Source organism: Furipterus horrens, unplaced genomic scaffold, assembly GCF_987537825.1.
Source record: "Furipterus horrens unplaced genomic scaffold, mFurHor1.1.pri manual_scaffold_1, whole genome shotgun sequence".
Lineage (NCBI taxonomy): Eukaryota > Metazoa > Chordata > Mammalia > Chiroptera > Furipteridae > Furipterus > Furipterus horrens.
Window position 1 is genome coordinate 44,272,548 of NW_028327171.1, and position 21,874 is coordinate 44,294,421.

Genomic DNA, 21,874 nt, shown 5'->3' on the forward strand with positions numbered 1-21,874 from the left:
TGAATCTAGTAAGTATGTTTTTATTATAAAAACATTTAATACAATTCAACATTCTATTAAGACTAGTGTCAGGACCTTGCCAATCCTATTGAGTCATAAGATAACAGGTCAAGAAAGTTAATTTGTACTCTGGGGTGACTTGAATTATTCTTTTACTAAAGAATGATAGAGGCATGTGGTCTTTTCTGTTTATTTCCTGACTTAGTTCCTTTCTTTAACAGTAAAAACAAGCATGGAAATTATTTTTTGGCGGCTACTCTACAGACTAAATGAACTAGAATAGAAAATGTGGTTATTAAAAGTGCAGAGGACTCACGTTGCCACTAGAGGGGGATCTACTTCAAGAAAGAAAAGTTGGTTAGAAAATTGCTGTTTGAAAGAAATAAAATACCTTGAGTTTACTTCATTTCTTTATTTTTAGAGCCACAGCTAAACAATCCCATTAAAACGAAAAATTGACTAATGTCTTAAGGAACCCCTCCATCTCCTTTAAGGGAGTAGAGAACTTAAAGATAGGCTACTTTATTATCTGTCAAGTCCTCCTTTAATCTCCGTCATCTGTCGTGATTCTGGATACATTTATTTCCTATGTAAAAATGGAGCATATGCCAGTGTGAGGCTTTGGGCAGCACTGAGTATCATTTGTTCTTGTAGGCAGCTTGGTGTAGTGAAAAGACCAGAGACCTTGGTGCCAGACCTACGGGAAGTCAAATTCTGGCTCTGCCGCTTGTTAGCTGGGTAGCATTTAAGTGATTAATTTTGTTAAGTGTGTGTTTACTCCTCTATGAGTCATGAGAATAAAGGATGTAAATTACATAAATTCAATGATGTAAACTGCCTAGATTAGTGTCTGGCACACATATGTTCAATAATTCAGGGTTATTATTATTGTTTCTTGCTTACTTTTTAATTCTGTTGTCCATGGCCACCTAATTCTTAGCTTTTAGTGATTCTGGAGCAGGAGTCATGCAGATAAAGAATAAAAACTGATTTGTTCCTCTTGTTGGTGTCAGACCAAAAACCTAGGCTATAACTGTGAAATGTTGTTCTTTTTGATAATTAAAAAAATAAAAAATAAAGTGGAAAGGAGTTAGTAATTGCCAGGCATCTTTGTCATGTAAAACATGACTAGTAAAGGATTGTAATACCATTTTTATAGACAAAGCAGAGGCACTCTTTAAAATGGAAAAGATCAAGGATAAAATAAAATTCCCAATGTGAACACCAGCAGTGATAATTACATTTGATGCTTTGGTTTATAAATTGGAGGCATATTTCACTTTACATAAATTATGTTAATTTAATATATCTCAAATGTTGACTCTGAATGGTTAAGATATTTTGAAGGAAAGTAGAACACTCTTAAACAGCTCACTAGATCTTTCATAAAATTTTTAAAAATTCAGAAATTGATGTTTTGCTTGAACTTAAATCATAAATGACTTGGTTCTTGTGAAGTATGGTTTACTTTGTTGGAAGGACCCACACTCTAACGTAAGTCCTCAATGTCCTGGAAACAATGAAAGAATTCTCTATTTTCCATTATTTTCTTTTCCCCTGGGCACCAATTAGATTCTCTGGTATCCAGATGATTCACGCCTTAGGCGGATTCCATAGACAATCAAACCCACAGCGCAGAGACCCAGCATGCTGGCCCCAATGACAGGAAGCACAATTGTGTAGTCAGACGAACATTCATCCACTAAGAGAAAAAACAAATATGATATAGGGGGTAAGGTTTGATGAGAACAGACCAGAAAGCAGGCTAGAGTAGGAAGAATATGAGCTTTGGGGTCAAACCTGGGCTTGACTTTTAATTCCACCAATACCTAAATGTGTGAACTTGGGTAGATTATTTAACCTTGCAATTTCCTCTTTTCATAAAATAAGCAAATAATATATAAGATTGTTGGTGAATTAAATAAGATAACCTTATCTTCTCAGCAATAGATATTTAATAAGAACAGCTCCAGTTTCTTCCAGGTGTGCTCTCTGCAAAGTGTGATATGTTTACATAAAAGAGATTGTGTCACTAGACTGACTACATATGATCTCTTGAAAACATGTAATGTTTTATAAAACATCTCTTGTCACACTTAAAGTTCCTTTTTATTGCTTTTAGTGAGCTAAAAATATTAGAAAATAGGCCTACTTATTTATTTAGCTTTAAAAGTTTATAAATTAGTCAAAACCCTTTTTTCTTTATTCCATTAGAGAGTACTTATTCATTTCATTTAAACTGTACTCAGTCTCTACAGGAGAAAGATGGAGGGCCCGAGGGATAAATTCGAGCTTGATTGAATACAAATAAATGAGAAGTATATATCTTATTCAAGGGTAGATAAAAGGATATATATCCATGAGGTCCTTGAATGAACCAATATTGAAATGAACTAATGATCACCATTACACAATTCTTACCTTAAATCCAAGAAAAAAAAAGATCAGGAGGGACTGGGGAGAGGGAATGGTAGTTAGAGACTCCAGAAAAAATAACCCAAATCTATATAAGACAGAAACTGTGCTTGTTGCACAATATTTGATTTGGCAGTGGACAATATTTACATAGCTATAATAATATATATTTTATTGATTTAATAAGAAATAAAGATATAACCATAAAAGGGGTGGTATAAGAGGATTAAATCTTTTTTTTTAAGAATACAAAATCTGTTTTTAAAAAATATTTATTAATTGATTTTTAGAGAGAGAGAAACATTGATTTGTTGTTCCACTTATTTATGAATTTGTTGGTTGATTTTCTTATGTGCCCTGACCAGGAATTGAACCTGCAACCTTGGTGTATCGAGCAGGATGATGCTTTAACCAGCTGAGCTACCCAGCCAGGGTCTAAGAGGATTAAAATCTTTATCTTCCTTAGATAGAAGTTTAAAGTTGATAAATTAAGAAATTGTAAAAGAAGTTTTTTAGAATTTTTTAAAAATTATGAAATAGTTACCATAGAAATTGTTAAAATTAGTTAAAAGTGCTTTATCTCTTTAGAGGAAGGACAGGGAAATGTTGTTTTTCATGATAAACCCTTTTGTAATACATGATAATTTTTTTATTTATATATTTTTAATAGATATATATTTCTTAAATTAAAAAATAATTGACTAGTTAGGAAGTTAAAATGATTTGGAAAAAATACAGAAAAGTTAAAACAAAAGGTAAAGCACATACTTATTGACCCAGTAATCCCACTACTAGGAACTTACACTGAAAATATATTCACATAAGTACATAAAGAGATGTTACAATCATCTACATTTTATGAGTGCAATATGCACAAACTAAATATTCATAAAATTTTGTAAATGGTACAATCAAACAGTAGAATATAACAGCCATTTTTCAAAATGTGGCAGATCTCAATGTTTTTTGTAGGGTACACTGTGGTCTTTCAATCTGCAACTTGAAGTATCGATTTTAAGGAAAATCTGTTAAACCATCAAATATGTCTTCGTTCTAATTTTGACTGCTCTTCTTCAAGGGCACCAATTATCCTTATGTTGAATGGTCTGAACAGCTTCCATTCCTAGCAGCTTCTCTATAATATTACAATTTTCATTGTGTCTGCAGTATCTGATAATCTCAGTCATTTTCTCTATGAAGACACTTTAATTTTCAGCTCTATCTATTCTACCTCTTACTATTTCTATTTGTTATGTAAGTATGTTGCTTTGATACTCAAATTGTTTTCTTAGAAGTAAAATCATCTATTTACTTTACTCTTCCATTATAACATCTTACCTATGAGCTCTAGTTATAGGAAACTCACATTCTTATTAATTACTTCTCAGCATAAACCAATTGTCAGGGATTTCTCCCTGTTCCTTGAGTTATGTTTTCTTTGTATTTTATCAAATATATTCCTTTCTAACCCTCCCTTCTTTAATTTAATTTTTAAAAATTGTGGTAAAACACATAATATAAAATTTACCATTTTAACTGTTTTGAAGTGTACACTTTAGTGATATTAAGTAATTCTCATTGTGTGCAACCATTACCACCATCCATCTCCAGAACATTTTTCATATTGTAAAACTAAGACTTGGTATCCATAATTTAATTTAATCTTATATTATTCTTCTGTTATTTTGCTGCAGTAAATTTGCATCATAGTCACATCATTTGTTTTAATCTTTCTTATGCTTAAGCATCTCATCCATACATCCTAAAATATCATTGCAGTAAATTAGGACCTTTCTTCTTATTACATTTGAGATCACTTCAGGTTTCCTGCTGAGCTACCTATTTGTTTTCTTTTTCTTTTTTAAGATTTTACTTATTGCCCTGACTGGTGTAGCTCAATGGGTTGGGCATCATCCCACAAAGCAAAAGGACTCTGTTTTGATTCCCTGTCAGGGAACATGTCTGGGTTTCGGAACAAGTCCCCTCTCTTTAAAAAATAGCTGTTTGTAAATACTTACTTTGATCATAACCCTTTGGTCTATATTCTCTTCCAAAGCATTCATATTCCAGGGTCATTTTGTTTATTTAATTTTTAGAGAGAGGGAAAGGGAGAAAGAAAGAGAGGGAGAGAAACATCAACGGGTTGCCTCTCGTATGCACTGTGACCAGGGACCAAACCTGCAACCCAGGCATGTGCCCTGACCAAGAATGAACCAGCGACCTTCTGCTTTGTGATATGGTGCCCAGCCAACTGAGCCACACTGGTCAGGGCATGAGCTACCTATTTGTATTCTACCTTTTTTCCAATACCTTGGAAACTCTTAGATAACGAGAAAGGAAAATTATGTGAGGAAAATTCTAGTCACTATTTTAACTCCAGTTTTTCATTTCATATATTTTTGTAGTGCTTTAAAATTTTAAAACTCATCTACATGTATTGCTTTTGCCATATTTTTCTTAAAAATTAAGAATTAGTACAGAGGAATACGTTATCACAATTTTAAACAATTTATTCTATGAGGCAAATGAAAATTCAGGCATTAATTTATACACATTTGTTAGTCAAAGTTTGTTTTGTATGCAATTCATATGTAATTCTTTAAACACAACATTATAATTGTAAAGACCTAGAAATAAAAATTATCAAAAAAAGAAAACTAGTTAAGTAAATTATTGTGTACAGTTGATAGCATATTCACGATAGCATTCATAATAATGATCTTTTGCACCTTTAACAGCATGGAGTTTATGATGTACAGGCAAAAAGAATACCAAATTGTGTACTCTGTATGCGTCCAGTATGTAAACAGTATGTATGAGATGGACATACATCAGAATTAACAGAGGATAGGTTAGCTCCACTGTGAAGTTTTCCATTATCTCTAGGGGGATTTCTATGCCCTTGAAAGAGATTGCAGAGAAAGGGGTACATTTAAGGCATTGTGCTTGCAGCAGAAGGGAAAACAGTTGAAGCCAGCTGGCTGGGCAAGCAGAAGGAGAACCAAGGGCAAGGGGCAAGTGGTGCCAGCGAGGTCAGAAAAGGCCCCTGCCAGGTTTCCCAGTGTCATCCATAGTGGCCTTCTGCTCCCTCCACCCCAGAAAGCAATGGGCAGAGCCCCTGCAATACGCCTCCTGTGGCCAGAAAAGACAGACTTGAAGGCAGCATGACGCTGAACCCCAGGGGCGGAGGAGGGTTAGTTCTAGACACGCAGTTCCGCCCAGTCTCTATCCCAGCACTCAGTCCTAGGGATTCTTTCCTGGACCGTCACTGCAAAAGGTGGGCAGAACTATAGGACAATAAAGCATCCAGGCGTTTACTTACTAATCATTCAAATGAAACCTTTGTTCCCTTTGGTTACTAGAATGTTAATTCAAAATCATTTTAAAGATAATTGGTTTTGGGGGTGGGTGGCAGGTGGATAACAGGAGTCTAAGCAGTAGCCATCACCCCAAAGAACTCACTGAGGATGGTAGAAAAGAAAATTAAACCTAAGTGAACCATCTCACCCCTCTCCACTTTGAGTTCCATTTGTTTTTTCCATCATCTGTGGGAGAAATTTTGACACTACAAAATGAACCTTCCTTTTGTTCTTCTACAGGCTGGTTAGCGGTGAGGTGAACAAACAGCTCGTGCTCTGCACTACAGGACCTTCAAGGACACTCAAGGCCACACTGGGAGCGGCAGTCCGGCAGGGAGGATGTGGAGAGAGGCGGCACCTCTCCAAAGTCAAGCCCTTGCAGCTAAACCTGAGTCACTTTGGGGAACACCAAGTCCTCACATCCCAGATTTTTTATCAACTGCTCCTGTCCTGAAGAGGAAACAGGATCTCCTGACACTTCTAGACGTTGTCAGGGCTCTTGAAACCGTCTTGAAGCTGCTGTGTGCCCTCCCCACCACCTCAGTTCTGGGAAGTGAAGAGAGCTCAAATACCTCAGGGGAGAGCCAGTACATGTCCTAGATAAACAGTAGCTATAGAGTTCTTGCCAACTATCATAATCATAAACTTGCTATTAAAAAGAACAAATGGCACCTTTGGCAAACGTAGAAAAACAAGAAACTTCCTGTTGGTAAAAATAGTTAACATTCAAAAGTCCATGACTGTCCTCTTTCTCGGAAATAAAAATCTCAATTCTCCTATTTAAACAGTCAATGTAGTAGAAAACCATCAATATCATTCCAAGCCTTATTTTAATAGAACTTTTTCTCCAGGTAGCAATCATTCTTCCCAATCAGGAATTTCCTGGTTTGTAATTTTTTCAGTAAATGTTTGCGAAAAGGGGGGATGTGGGGCATAATCTGGGTAGATCCATCTCTTCTGCTGGCCAGTTCTGATTGTTTTGCTGCTTTGCCTACTCCCTTCCCACAATGGCCCGAAAAACAATTTTACAGGGATAGACTAGCATCAAGAAAAAATAGAGACAAAGTAGGAAAAAAAACGTGTTAAGGAGGCTGACAACAAATGAAGGTGAAGGAATTGGAGAACTAACAGTTATTGAGCTTCTTTTGTTTGCCAAGTTCTTTGGTATATGCTTTATATTAAAAAAAAAAAAAAAAAAGAAATGTTGAAAAGTTTTTTAGTTTTTAACTAATAGTACATTACAGTAATGTAAAATACGTCTTTTAAAAACATAATAGTCTGGTAAGACTATCTGTAATTTAAGGCAATCAAAATTTAGGCATAATCCAAAAGTTTAAAATCACTTTAGAATGTATTTTGAAATGGATTCTTTTTTAAAAAGACTGGATATTGAGACTTAAAAATGTATTGAGACTTAAAAATGTATAAGAAAAATCAGTGCAATTTGAAAATACCTTTCCTGCGATTCTCCCCTTGGGTATTTGCTTTGCCCTCACAAGCACTGTGCTCAGGGCCCTGCCTTTTGTGCCTCTCACAGCCAGCCCCCTGTTATCAGGTGGGTGGGATGGAATTCCAGCCCCTGTGGCAGGGCCTCCCCACACGAACAGGAGAAAGTGGAAGGGACTATGTTTTAACCAACTTTTGAATTAGACAGGTTTCCTAACAGATTGGGAGGGTGGGACAGGCAACTAGAAAAGTTGATGCCTTCACTTTTGGCTGAATGTGAAGCCAGACTCTCCAAGGTTTTAACCTTTGCACGTTCTGAAGAAGCTGGGGCTTTACATACGTTCATATCCTCTACTGGGCCTCTTTCTGGCCACCAGGCATGCTGTTAGCAAAATGACAAGCAGTCCTGCGATACTCAGGCCCACAGCCACAGGGATTTCTCTCCTGTTTCTGTCACTGAAGCATTCATCTTCTGTAATTGAAGTCAGAGTAACAGGTGTTACAGGCTGGCCACCTGCTGGGACTCAGTCCTGCCCCTGCCTACCTCAGCGTCCCAGAGAAGGAAACTGAGGGAGGGAGCTGCTGAGCCACATGCTGCCTCAGACATACTAATGGCTGCAGATGAGGGGGGAAAGGGTCAGCACAATAACCAGGAATGTGTGGTGCTTGTGATCACTTAAGAAGTGTACAAAATTGTAGATACCCAGGCCTCACGCCCAAGAAAAAATGATCCAGTGGTTTGGAGGTGGGGCCAGGTCATGCAGATGCAGCTAGGAGGCAGATCCACGTTTGAGAAGAATTGGTTTGGTCTAGAGGGTCAGTAGCAGAATTGTGTCTTGACTCCCAAAGTAGCATAAGCCCTAGAGCCATGGTTCCCAACTCTGGAAACAGGGTCCTGCACCAAATCACATGGCCAAAGTGTTCTATTCAAACTCTGTGCTCCTTAAAGGGGCTGCTGGACAGCCCAGGGCTCCTGACACCGAGAAACCTCTTGCCAGCTCCAGGATTTTAGGGAGGAGGGGTTGAGAATGTAGGAGTCGGGAGCCTACTGTTTGGGATGACCATTCTCTTTGAACAGGCTGAGCATTTACACTTGAGTTATTATGAGATGGTTCTTTTAGAAACTGAATTCAATTCCTGGACATAGGTAGAAATCCTTGTAACACTGTTTTCCCAGCAGGGAAAAAGGGGCTTTTGGGAAAGTTACCCTGGTCTGCCCCCAGCCTTAACCCAAAGCAGAAGTCACATCGAAACTAGAACAAACTATGAGGAAACTGTTTGTAATTGGGAAGAAGGGGACCAACAGAGTGTATTTCTATCTTGATTATGCATTTTTCTCTTTTCCTTCCTGAACTAGGAAAGCATCTATTCTGAAGACTTGAATTTTAGACATCACTAATACTCAGGATCTTTAATGTGTTCTCCAAATATACCCGAGTTTACTAGCACTCACTAATTGATTTTGTGTGTGTATGTATAAATGATTCATAATGTGTGTTTCAGTCAGACAAGGAGAATGTATTCTGCTGCAGGAGGGCAGGAGGCATGAGTGGGTTAAGGTGTCTGGTTCTGAGATTGGTATTGACTCATAGAGAAATAGTAGGAGGGAGCGTTGGCCAGAGAAACTTGACCCTAAGAGCTTTGTAGAATCATACTGTTCTAGGAAGCTCATGTGATTCTTGTCCCTTTGATAGCGTCAGACCAAAAAAAAAAAAAAAAAAGCCACACATACACTTGAAACCACCCATGGGTCTCTGAAGTTTATGATTGTGACATGATGAAGCCTTAACTTACCATTTCCAAAACGGTCATCTTCAAAATCAAAGGCTTGAAGTTGGACATTCATTGTTTTAATTTGAAGGTGGACTGACAGCTGGATGCTCTGTTCACTCACACACTTGAAGGAATGCCCAACCACAGTCTCAAACATCATCACAGTATTTGTCATTCCCTGGTAACTTTTCTCTGAAAACACACAGGTAAAATACAGACATATAAGAATCTTGGCATAAATCTACTGAGTCCTGGCTTTGCAGGGTGGCCCATGTGCAGTTAAATGGCCTTCCCTTAGATATGGCTTTCTGGAGCTTTGCCTTCTGCTCATAAAAATGAAAATCACACTCTAGCTCTTTGGGGACTTTTTCTGGTGCTCTGTCTGGAGTGACTGTAGACTCTTGCATTTGTACATGCAAATACCCTACACAATGTACTGAATTATCTGCATACACTACGGTATCATGTGTTTTATCACAGGGTTGTCTACTACTACCACCCCTAGTAACATTATGATGATCATTATCATCTCAATTACAACTTATTACTCTTGCTAATACCACTACCAAAACCTACATAAAAACTATCATTACTTCGATATCACACTTTGTTCATCTGCTGCTGCTACTGCTGAACCCTGCTTATTGGGACCTGGAGTTGTTTTATCCCCTCCCTCAGCCTCTATTACTTCCTGGCCTCACATTCCCTTCCCCTGCCTCTTGAGACATTCCTACCCTACTATTGGCTAAAATTTGGTCCATGCCTAATGATAATATTAGCTAATGTACATTAGCATTCACAATACTTATCCCCAGCCTGTATGTGTATACTTATCTAAGGGAGTCAATGTATATGAAAGTGACTGTGACATCCTACTTACATTTACCAATAATCATTGACAACATCTTCTTGAACACTATCAATATAATATAGCTAATATTTAAAATAGACATTTCTCCAAATTCTCATTTCTTGAACATTTCTTTAGTATAAGTTCCTTTATAAGATAGTAAGTTTAAGATGAAATTGTGAAAAGGAGAAGACAGACATGAAAACTTTCAGCACAGTGGTGCTCAATAACGATTTGCTATATAAATCTGGACTTCCCAGAGAAACGTGAGGCCTCTGAGAAACTCCTCCACTTGTCTGGGAGCATTACTTTTCTAGAACAGAACACTGTAGAAATTCTCTCAACTTGCCCCTCGCCCCTGATTGGCAATTCTCTGTATAGCAACCAGACTGAGTCTTTAGAAATGTAAATCTGATGTATCATTTTTCTACACCAAACCCTCCAATGGCATTCTTTCACACTTTAGAATAAATTCCAAGTCCTCACTTTGTCTTGCCTATAGGCTCTACCTGCTCTGGCCTGGCTGCCCCTCAGACCTGTCTGCTGCTTTGCTCACTGGTCCCTGCTGGTCTCTGAGCACACAGCAAGTTTACTCCTTAGGCATCTGCTGTTCCTGCCTCCTGGAAAGAGCTCCCCCAGGCCCAGAAGTCCCCACATCTCTCTGCTCAAACCTCACCTCTTCAGAGAGGCCTTCCTCCCCTGAGGGCTTTCCTCAGGGCCTGCCTAAAACAGCTTTCCAGTCCTCTTCACCCCACCCTGCTTGTATTTTGCTTATAGAACTTTTAACAAACCAACTGTGTATCATAATTTAATGTGTCTATTTATGGCTCTCTCCCTTCTTCTAGAATGGAAGCTCCCTGAGAGCAGAGACTATCTGTTTAGATAATGATGAGTTCCCAGTGTATTCTAGGGCATGGCACCTAGCAGGCACTAACTACGTTTTTTTGGATGAATGCATGATTCTAAGAATATAGAATGAACTGAACCATCAGCAACAAATCTGTCCGAAATCACTACACTCTTTACTGTTGCTGATGAGGATTTCTGACATAATGTAGTCCAATCTCCTTCATGAGCAGATGAACAAACTGAAGTACACAAATATGTAATAAGTACCCCCCCAATTATATATACTGTGGGCTACTCTCCCAGTCTGTTTTTCAAAAGCAGCATCAAAGATTCAAGAATTCAACAGGATGAAAAATGAACTGACCAGAAACAGTAGAACAGCCTTCTCTAGCTTCTTACCTGGATTTGAGACGTTCAAAGAGGCTCCCACCTCACTGATATAATATGAATTTTCTTCCTGTAAGACATCAATGTGTCATCTTTGGGTAATCTCTGTTTTTACATTTATGATTCTGGCATATAAACTTTGTTCAGGTAGGATTTCAGCTATAAAATCCTTGATATGGGGGCTTGGGGTGTGCTGAAAGATGTGACCCCAATCTGCCTGTCTCCAAATATTGCCTCTAACCTCTCTTACATTCACTCTAGACCAGGCCTTGCTCTAAGTCTGGGGAGAAGACTTGCTCTTTCCTTTGAAGCACCCAGTCTGAGGTCTCAAAGGCTCATTTAACAACGTGCTTGAGCCACCCATTCATTTTATTTTATAATTAATTAATTAATTAAAATGCTCACCCAAGGATATGTTCTTTAATTTTGAGAGAGAGAGGAAGGGGGAGAGGGCGGGAAGGGGAGGGGAGAGATTGATTCGTTGTCTCCCGTACATGCCCTGACTGGGAATTGAATCCACAATGCTCCACCCAACTGAGCCACCCTGCCAGGGTGGATTATCCACTCATTTTAGAGAAACATCTGTGATTCAGTCCCTTCTTGGGTTGCTTGCACATACCATTTATTTAGATTTTTATTTGGGTCCCCTTTTAGCATAAGAGGTACCTGTACATACTTCAGCGTCCAAAGCCACACTTACAAGACCCCTGCTCCATTCTAAGGGCAGAGGGGACCTACTGAAAGGTTTTAAGAAAGACAGTGACAGCAGCATGACTTTGGTTTTGGACATGACTTGGGCTGCAGTGTGAGATTGATTTAAGGAACATCAGGGAGAGAGTGGTGAGGCCAGCTCTGAGCCCCATGGGAGACCTGCTGGAATCTCCCCTTTCCTGTGGCACCTCCTTGATATATCCTCACAGGTAAAGAGGATGCTCTGTATTTCTATAAAGGTGTCACAGTTTGCTAAGCATATGCTTTCACCTACAGTTGCTTCCTCTGATCCTCACAACAACCCCTGAGATTATTAGCCCATTTTACAGCTGATGACAAAGAGACTCGGTGAAGTTAGGCATCTACCTCTGGCTCCCATTGTTTATAGGTGAGACAAAGCAAGCTCTTGTCTACAGGGTCCTGCCCTACATTTTCCTCCATCAGAATGTGGGCATAGAAAAAATTTGATATGCCAGAACTTCCTTTCACTTTCTCTGAAATGCAGCTTCCCATGTAGATCCATTTATTGGACGCAGGACCAGCCTCATAATTTGCGAAACCAAGTACAAGAGGGAAATGTAAGATCTCTTGTTCAAAAATCATTTAAGAATTTCAAGAGGTGACAGCAAAGCATTAAACCAAGCACAGGTCCTCTGACTGTACAGGTCTTAACATTCTTGGAGCCAGACCTGATAGGAAGCCTGTACCCAGGCTCCCTTGCATTTTCTCTGAGTCAAAATTAACCAAACCTTGACTGTAAGTGGGCTGATGTCTATTTTTATGGTAAAGGAAAAGCATTTGCTAGGTGAACTCATGTGAACGAAAGGGGAAGGGAATGTTCATTTTCTTGAGACTTCATGTTTTATACACATAGTTTATGCTGAAGATATCAAATGAGTCTTATCTAGACAGTTGTGCCCATTTTTTCTGTATAGTTGTGTTACAGGAGGTTCTTAAAGGACACAAAATTGTCTTGTTTAAATTAGAGAAAAGCATTTTTTATTCGTGGAAATTAAGAATTTGACATAATTTGAATGGTAATAGGGCTGAAGTGTCTTCTATATGAGTTGGCAAGCTATTTTTTTTTCTGTAAAGAGCCAGATGGGAAATATTTTAGGCTCTGTGGCTCTCAGCTGCCACTGTGGCACTAAACCAGCCATAAGCGGCATACACACAAACAGGTGTGGCCATGTTCCAAAAACTCCAATCATGGATGCTAAGACTTGATTTTTGTGTGTCAGATAATATTCTTGTTTTCCCCCAATCATTAAAAATGTAAAAGCCATTCTTAGCTTGCAGATCATACATTCTTTGGTGGCAGGCTGGATTTGTTCTGGGGACAACTCAACCATCAATGAAAAACAGGGTTGCTAAACAAATCAGTTGGTTACAAAGTGTTATAACTTAGAGTTTGGCTTACTTCTTATTTGGGAGAATGAAGTGCTAGTAAGAATTTTTAAATACTATTTTGAAAATATCTCTTTGTTCCCTTGCAGCCTAGTTTAAGTTGATGAATCTTTGTGAACATTCTCGAGAGTTAACTTTTTTTTACTTATTCAGTAGAAGAATGGGAATAATAACAACAGGACTTATCTCTTAGTTTGATGTGAAGATTAAATGAAGGGATCCATGTAAAAAACTCATCACAGAGTATTTATTCAAATTTTACTTGGCGTTATTAACAATGGTAATAGTAGATTAGATTGCCCCTTCCCCGTAAACCTCTCTTATTGAGGTTAAATGGTATGTTCTTAATCTATTTCCTAGAACTCAGGTCTACCACAAATAGAAAAAGAGAGAACAAGTAAGTGAGCTAAACTTAGACAGTTCTATTGATTAAAGAAGCTGAACCCTGAGCTCCGGGGGACAGGAGGGGGTCAGGGGAAGGTGGGAAGCCTCAAGCAGGTGTTAGACTTAACCCCAAGTGCAAGGCAAATTACATTCCGCACATTATTCAATTTACAGTGTCTGCCAGTATGGAAAGAGAGCTCTGAAAGATCTCATGCAAGAGATTCTAATTCCTCAAGGGACCTAAACCTCCTCCTTAGCAAAGGATGGGGCCCAGAGCGTGCCAGCCAGCCAAGCCCTCTCGGGAGGGCAGCATGACAATGAGTGCAGGCCCAGGGTCTTCTAGTCTGCAAAATGTAGTGTAGGAGTTTCATAGTCACAGATGTTCAGGATGTGAGTTTTGTCTTCAGCACCAATCAGGTCTCTTTGCCTCAGCATTGTTGTGACTATGGCAAGAAATCTTTGCTCTGGCTACATAGCAAAAGGAAGCCAAAGAGGCTCTTTCTTCAGAGCTCCTGATACACTTTCTGGGGCCTTGGCCCAGTTCTCTGTGCAATTTAGATTCACTCCTTCACTGATTTGTTTCTCCATCAAACATTTGCTATGTGCTATGCACCAAGTCAGGGATGGGCACTGGAGAGAGAAATGTGATTAAGTCAGAGATGGCAGAATGTGTGATGAAGGCACTAATGGAGGTGGGGGATGATAACTGGAGGCTCAGAGAACTAAGAGAAGGAAGTCTCCAAGTTTTACCTGGGATGGAGGTGGGGGTGGGGGAGACTTCAGGGTTAAAGATAATTAGGTCATCTTAAAGGATGAATACAAAAGGGGGCTGAGGGCTGGGAGGGGCCTTCCGGGCAAAGGGAAAGGCAAAGAGAAAACAGGGCATAAAATGGTACTGGATACTTGGGAAGTTCTAAATAGTGCCCTCTGCGGGTGTTAACATCAAAAACTGACCACAGTTCTCATGAGTCTATAGTCTAAGAGGACTCCACAGGTGCCTGGAAGGCTCTAAGGAAACACGAGGCGGCTCAACAGTGGCAGATTTCCAGACCTCAGCTGGCCAGTACACTGCGTAGCCCTGGCGCACCTCCTTCCCCACTGGTGACTGATTTCTCCCATGTCCTGGAGCTGCCCTGCCAATCAGGTGCATAAGAAAGGGATAGTGTTGAGCACAGAAAAATGAACTCTTCACAAAATTGCTGAAAGGCATTCTTAAAACCAACTATCTGGCCCTGGTTGGCATGGCTCAGGGGGTAGAGTGCTGGCCTGCGAACCAAAGGGTCGCCAGTTCAATTCCCAGTCAGGGCACATGCCTGGGTTGTGGGCCAGGTCCCCGGTTAGGGGTGCATGAGAGACAACGACATGTTGATGTTTTTTTCCCTCTCTTTTTCCCTCCCTTCCCCTCACTCTAAAAATAAATAAAGCCTTAAAAACAAAACAAACAAACAAAAAAACCAACTATCTGGGCAGCAAGGACATTGGCAGGGGAAGGGAGGTCTATTTATCTTGCACCTGAAGGACCTGAACAACTTCCAACATGCTACTTTAATCAAATGAGACACTGTCATGGAAAGGTTTTCAGTTCTTTAAAAAAAAATGAAACTGAGAGAAATGAGAAAGGGAACCCACCTCTCCTAACCCCAGAAACCATCCTTAGCAAGTTCACATGTGCTAGCCCAGTTCACCCTCACAGCAACCAACAAAGTAGCTATTGCTCAGTCCCATTATATAGGAGAGGAAATAGACTCAGAGAGAGAACTAGCAACTTGTCCGTGGTCACATGAAAATGATATGGCTAATTTAAGTCTTGATTGAACAATAACATCAAGTGACAGTTTAGGAGGCAGATTTTTCTCTGTTTCTGTCACTATATTTCAACTGAAAAAATTACAAATTTTTGCCCGTGACTTGAAACTTGGAACTATAGCTAATATTTCTTTTCTTTCCCCCCATAATGTCTAGCTCAGTGTTGAGGATGAACTAGGTGCTCTGTGAATTCTTACTGATAAATTGGTTGATAAATCAGGCTTGCTAATCACCATCCATTTACCATTCTACAACTTGCTCCTCATTTGTAGCATCTGTTACATTATAACTAACATATACTCCTGCTTTCCAAGGCTCTCTTTTTCTCTGGGGTGCTGGTTCTCAATCAGGGTTGACTTTGCCTCCAGGAGGACATTTGGCAATGTCTAGAGACATGTTGGGTTGCCACAGCTAGGGTTGGCATCTAGTAGGTAGAGGCCAGGGATGCTGTTCAACATTTCACAAGGCACAGGACTGACCCCACCACGAGGACTCATCTGACCCCAAATGTTACTCCTGCATCTGTTGAGAGATGCCGATATAGAATGTAGCAATATTTGAAAACTTGCTGACTGGTTGAGCCCATTTCTGTTGTGGAATAATCTAGATGGCTTTCCTGCCTCCGTGCATTTCCCACAGCCCACCTATTAGAGCAGAAGGCACAGTACTGGGTCCTGAGACTGAATCTGGCCCCCAGCTGTGTTTTGTTTGGCCAGAATGTTCAAATTAAAAAAAAAAAAATGTTGCCAACACTTAAAAATCATGTTTTTATAAAAAGATTGAACTGTTGCCTTTTCTTAAACAATCAGAAGATTGGCCAACATTGGTCTCTCATTACACCCTGATAGAGGTGATGTGTAGAATATTTAACAACTGGCGCAGGAGGGCAGTGCCTGCCATGAAAGACAGTGACTAGTGCCCTGAGCTAGAGGCCAGCCCCACCACTGTCACCACCAGCCACAGCTGTGGAGTGGCTGCCCCTCTGGGCAGGACGGGAACCCTCTAGCCTTCCTTTTATCTCCTGGCTACAGAGGCCTTATTAGTTGAAACAAACATCTTGTGCTTGCTCTAATGGTTTTCTTCCGCAGATTTAATGGAAAAATGAAATCCTTCTTTGTATTGGTCTTCATCAACAGAGGGAAAATATTTTCACTCAAGATGTGAAAGGAGGCATAGAAGACCTAGGGTCGTAGGGTACAAATGCAAACTCCTTCCAGAAATGTTGCGAGTACTAGGTTATGTATGTCCTTGCCATACATAGCCTATTATAAAATCTTGGTTAATTGAATTAATTAAAAATATCTTGTTATTGAAGAAGTGAGAAAATAAAAAATTAACACCTGTTTCAAGGGAAAAAGAAACATTTCTTAGCCTACTGCCTTCATTCATTAAATTACATGCTTAGTCCCCCTGTGATCTTTGAAGTTGTGGTCATTTGAGGGGTTTAAACAAGTTTTCTTTTTCAATGCAGAAATCCTCAGAAGGACTAAGACCGGTGGGAAATTTTATCTCCTGTGAGTCTCTTTGCTTTCCTCTTGTAGGAAAGCGAAGTCGGCTACTTGGGGAATCGGTGCTGGGGAATAAGGGGAATTTGGTGAGTGAGACTCAGAGCAGCTACTGCAACACATGGGGCTGTGGACTGAGAGTGGCTCACGAGGCTCCTTCCTGAAGGCAGGGGTGGAGGGGATGGTGAGGGGGGTGGCCCTGCTGGTCCCTCTAGCTGAGTCTGGGCACTCATTTCCGGCCCACACCTCTGGAAGCACAGAGAACTCCCAGAAAGGCAGCAATTCAGCCCTCCGGTGGAGTTTGATCAACAGAGACCAGCCTGAAGGCGTCAGAAAGGCAGGGAGAGGGGACATCAGGAGACAGGAAAGTAGCAAAAAGAGAAGTTGAGGGCACCAAGGAAACTCCTGCTGGTGGTTCTCCCTATGGCCTGGCAGCAGTGGCTGTGGTGAGTCATGGTCAGGTGCTGGAGGTCGGAGGTCGGCTCGCCCTCCCTCCGGGAGTCGCCCACACTAGCTGCAATCTGGGGGCAATCCAGCCCTGAACTACAGTGTCAGTGCTTGGACCTCTCACCTCTGCCAGCTTACTGATGTGACTTTTAAAAAAATTCCTGACACCTCTATAGTTTAACTTCAGTCGTCCAGGGATAGAGCACTTATTCTGCCCTGACTGTTCTTCTGGTGGGAGGGACCATGTCTTTCCTATCTGGTGCTGATGCAAGTGCATCTCTGCCCTAAGGAGAGAAGTGCACACCAGGGGGATCAAGACTTTGAGACCAATCTAGTAATGATGACAATAATAACTACCCCCCTTTATTAAACAGTGTGCCAGATGGTTTACACATACCATTTTCTAATCCTCCCCAGGGTCCTATTAGCTAGATGTAATTATTTCCATTTTATAGATGAGGAAACAGGCCCCAGTAAGCCGAGGTCATGCAGCTGGTAAGTACTATGGCTGAGACTCAGTTTTGGTTTCTCTGATCTCAAAATCTATGCTCATTCCTAACCAAGATCTGCTAACTGTGACCCCTGTAACTTCAGAGGCCACATTAGACAGGTAAGAAGGGAAGCACACAGAGTTCCAGAGATACCTCTTGGTATCTCCTCCTCAGCTCTTACTTGGCCTATATTTGAAGACTCCAAGGGGTATGAGCGGAATGACCAACCTTGTCTCCTAAAGACATTTGCCCATTTCAGTCATTCCAATCACATAGTTCCTGGCTAATGAACATCTATTTCCTTGTATTGGACAATGCTCTTTACAGAGGTGATCTCTCATTCCCTTCCTCCATTTTTCAAATGATAAAAGAAAGCTCAATTTAAGCTGCCTGCCTAATGTCACAAAGAGAACGACAGAATCAAATTTGCAGCCGAGCTTCTGACCCCATGCCCGTGTTCTTTCCATTCTAGTCTGTTGTTTATGCCCTCCCAGATTACAATTGGGAAAACCCAGGGCCTGGTTAGTCCCTGAATTTTGCCTACTGTGGTTGGAAAGACCCATTCTGACATTTGGTTTTGTTCTTAGAATGATCTCATTTCTCTGGTGTCCACTGGGAATTTCTCTGGGTCTGTTCATCTGTAAACTTCCTGCTTTGGGTGGTTTGCAAAGGGCACCTGTGGCCAGGTTCCTCAAGGCCAAGTCTGCCCTAAGAGGCATGAAAGGCCTTCTGAGCTGCATAGAGAAGGCTGAAGGAGGAAGAAGGCAAACATAAGATGTCGACACTTTCCTCCTCTCCATCTCCATGCCCTTATTCTTATCAGAGAACATCTCAAAAGGCCCTGAGGTCTATTTCCCCTGAAACTTACAGTGGAGTGTGGAATTGCACCACCGGGCCTCAGGGGGAGGGAAAGGGAAAGTGATATGAAGGAGGTCAGTCCTCACCTTGGTGAACGTGAAATTCACAAATCCGCCCTGGAAATTCAAGAGAAGGTTGGAATTTCGGACGCCACAATTCCCAGAGGCTTGGGTTGCATTGGGGTCGATGTTAAAGTATCGCTGAGATGAAAAATCCTAAACCAAATAAAATAGATCAGCTCACTGAGATACAGGATAACACTCTAGCTAGGGAACCAGAAGCACAGACGGATAAGGGAGTCTAAAACTCAAGGCTAATGGTTGTTCCCTTGAAAATTTCAAAGTCCCTGGATGACGCCTCCCATTTTCAAACTGTTATGTTCAAAACATTTTTTAAAGGTGTTCTCCCACAGCAAGGAGATCCTTGGTAGATAACTCATGGCGGATATATTCCTGATAAACTTTGTGGAATTTAATTTTTGTTAGATTACACATGCTTAAAGGTACTTAAGAAAGCTTTGCTATATAATATACTTTTGTTTCAAATGTGGAAGTTTTATTTGAAACCATAAAAACTGCAAAAAAGGAAAGTACATTTTTTAGGGCAATTCCTTGAATAAATCAAATAATCTCAGCCTCACCCCCAGCCCTCCAATCTTCTTGTTAATCTAGATTTTCCATATTAGTGTCACAGCTGGCTGGAACCATGGACACCATCTAACCCAAACCTGTCATTTCACAGGAAAGTTGCCAAGGCTTGGAAGCCATCAGGTGGGGCAGGACCAGGATGGGATCAACTCTGAACACACCCTGATACTTGGCCTCTGTTGGCTAAAAGTGAAGGGTGTGCATATTTAAATTGTTGGTGTGTGCTCTTTCTGAGCAGTCATGGTTGGTTTCTATTTTTATACATATTCTAAAACAGATTCACCTCTTAAGGCAGCACCTTGGAGAAAAAGGTGCTCACAGGTATGTGCTTCATTAAGATACAGAGCACAGGGGGATGCTCATTCTTGGCAAGGCAAACTCTGCTCAAACTTTTTGAAGATAGTATTACAGTCCCAGGGCCCCAACTTACCGACTCTGTGTCTTGAACTGTCAGCTCGATCCCCATCTCTGCTTTGATACAGAGCCTGCTTCCATTTAGAACTTGATAAATTCCAGTCTTGACTGCTGATGGCACAGGTGCAAGGGTGGGCCTAGGAGCCATGGTGGCAGGTGAGGCAGTTTGGGTGGCATTGTGTACAGCTGTGGTTATTCCTGGGGCATGGGTGGGTTGACTGGGTTTCTGACTGGTTGTGCTGATGTGTGGTGAGGTGGATAAAGTTGCTGGAAGGGTGGTCTGGCTACTGGCTGGGACGGTCTTCCCAGTTGTGGGGTTGACAGTGGATGGGCTGGTTCCCATTGTATGAACTGGTAGAGTGATGGTGGATGGCAGTGAACCAGGAGCTGCAGTGGGGCCGATTGTAGCCTCAGTGACTAGAGCAGTAGCCGTGTGTGAGTTGTTGGGTGTGGCCAGGGTTGTGATTACAGTGTGGATTATTGGGCTGGAGGATGGGGTGCTGTTTGTGGTAGCCAAGGAGGTTGTTAGAGTTTTTATTGTGTGCGTGGTTGAGGTCTCAGAGTTGGAGGTCGTGGCAGCTATTTGAGAGGTGACGTGACCACTGGTTAATTTTGCTGCTGTAGTTTTGTGAGACTCTTGGTTAGTTGGTTGCAGAAAAGAAGGTTTTGCTGTGGCCTGCACTGTTGCTGCTCTTGTGGGCTGGGAAGAATCTGTGACTCCTGGAAACCCTGTGGCTCTTGCCTGACTGCCATAGTGCAGAATCACTGCAAAGTAGGAAACAAAAGTGTGAACACACCAACTAAGCGCTCATGAAGCCCCTCCCTCATTCTTCATTAAAAATTAACATGCATATTTTCAGATTGGGAGGAAATTTACAGGGCTATAACAATCAACTCAAGATCACTCAAGATTCTACCATAAGACCACAGCTGTAATATTTCGGTTGTACCCATGTTCTTTACAGGGTTGTGATCATATTGCATCCAGCCTTTTTGTCTTGATGGGTGTGGTCCTAACACACCAGGTGATCATGCTTAGTGAGATATCTAAGTGTCAATGCCTCTTCATTCCCCCTCTTCCAATGTGAATCCAGACAGTTCCTGGGAAGAAGGTGTTCCTGGGTAGAGCGCAGCTGTGATGGCCTGATGGAGCTGGGGCCACGTGAATAGTGGTGGTAAAGAGATACAGAGTTGTATAGTTTGCATAAAATCACATAATCCCAGATTCAAAAAGGGTCTTAAAAATCATCTAGTCCAAACCCTAATTTGATGTGTGAAGTGGACCTATGAGTAATTGGTCTCCCAGGTAGGAGGAAGCATATGTGCAAAGGCACAGAGTCTTCAGAGCCTGGTGTGTTTGGAGAATAACAGGGGGGGGGGGTCAGCGTGATGGGAACATAAGGAGGGTGCAGGGAAGAGGGCAGGTGGGTGAGGGAAGCAGGGAGCAGGCCTGGCATGTCTTGGAGGCTGCACTGTGTCTGCAGAGCTCTAAGGCACCCAGATGGGTGTACAGGAGCACTGGGGCCACATTCAGGGACATGGAACTGTATTTGGCCCCAGAACACTTTCTTTGGCATGTCCCCAGGCAGCAGAAGCCGCCCCAGCTGGGTGTAGTAGGAAGACTGTTTCTGGATGTGTGAGGGGTAGGAGCGGGCCCTTAGCACAATTATCCTCACAATTTCAGTTTAACGATAGACTTTTCAACAAAAAAGATATAAATCTTACCTCTGTTAGTTTCCTGTGGGACTTGAGATTCAAAGAGAACCACAAACAGAAGGGGCTCTAGCCCTGTGGCAGAGACTGCTGGATGACTACCCCAAAATCCAGTCTCCCCTTTTCCCTTAGTAACAGAACTGCAAGTGTAAGCCGAGCACCTGCTGCTGCCTGGAATAAAGAACCTGAAGTCCAAGCCTCCTTTCCAGCTGGGTGGGAACAGGCAACTGAGTTTGAGCCAAAGTAGTAGAATGGGTAGGATTATGTGGACCTTCTGGGAAGGCTGTTTGAAGGCAGCACAATCATTTGTGTGGCTTCTCTATTGTCGGGCTGTTTTTCTCCTTTAACCTGCCTGCAACTCGTATGTGATGGCTGGAGCTGCACCAGACATCCCGAACCAGGAGGAGACCTT

At 41.4% G+C, this 21,874-nt stretch overlaps 1 protein-coding gene and 1 long non-coding RNA gene across 3 annotated transcripts in view; one reads left to right on the top strand and one right to left on the bottom strand.

Annotated features, from left to right (window-relative positions):
- Nucleotides 1–21,874, bottom strand: part of LAMP3 (lysosome associated membrane protein 3) — a 23,678-nt gene continuing 1,804 nt past the window's right edge. The window contains exons 2-6 of one of the 2 annotated variants that reach the window (XM_090274452.1): nucleotides 19,766–20,514; nucleotides 18,775–18,903; nucleotides 11,092–11,149; nucleotides 9,015–9,185; nucleotides 1–1,702 (exon numbers count right to left, since the gene is read on the bottom strand). In XM_090274452.1, coding sequence (XP_090130578.1) covers nucleotides 1,569–1,702; nucleotides 9,015–9,185; nucleotides 11,092–11,149; nucleotides 18,775–18,903; nucleotides 19,766–20,514 — 1,241 coding nt within the window. In that variant the 3' untranslated portion in view covers nucleotides 1–1,568. Of the gene's footprint in view, nucleotides 1,703–7,185; nucleotides 7,693–9,014; nucleotides 9,186–11,091; nucleotides 11,150–18,774; nucleotides 18,904–19,765; nucleotides 20,515–21,874 lie in introns of those variants that run through there. The other variant, XM_090274443.1, reaches the window with a different exon arrangement.
- LOC150020960 (uncharacterized) overlaps nucleotides 19,608–21,874 on the top strand; it is a 9,884-nt gene continuing 7,617 nt past the window's right edge. The window contains exon 1 of the long non-coding RNA XR_016510566.1: nucleotides 19,608–19,656. This is a non-coding gene — a long non-coding RNA (uncharacterized LOC150020960). The remainder of the gene's footprint in view (nucleotides 19,657–21,874) is intronic.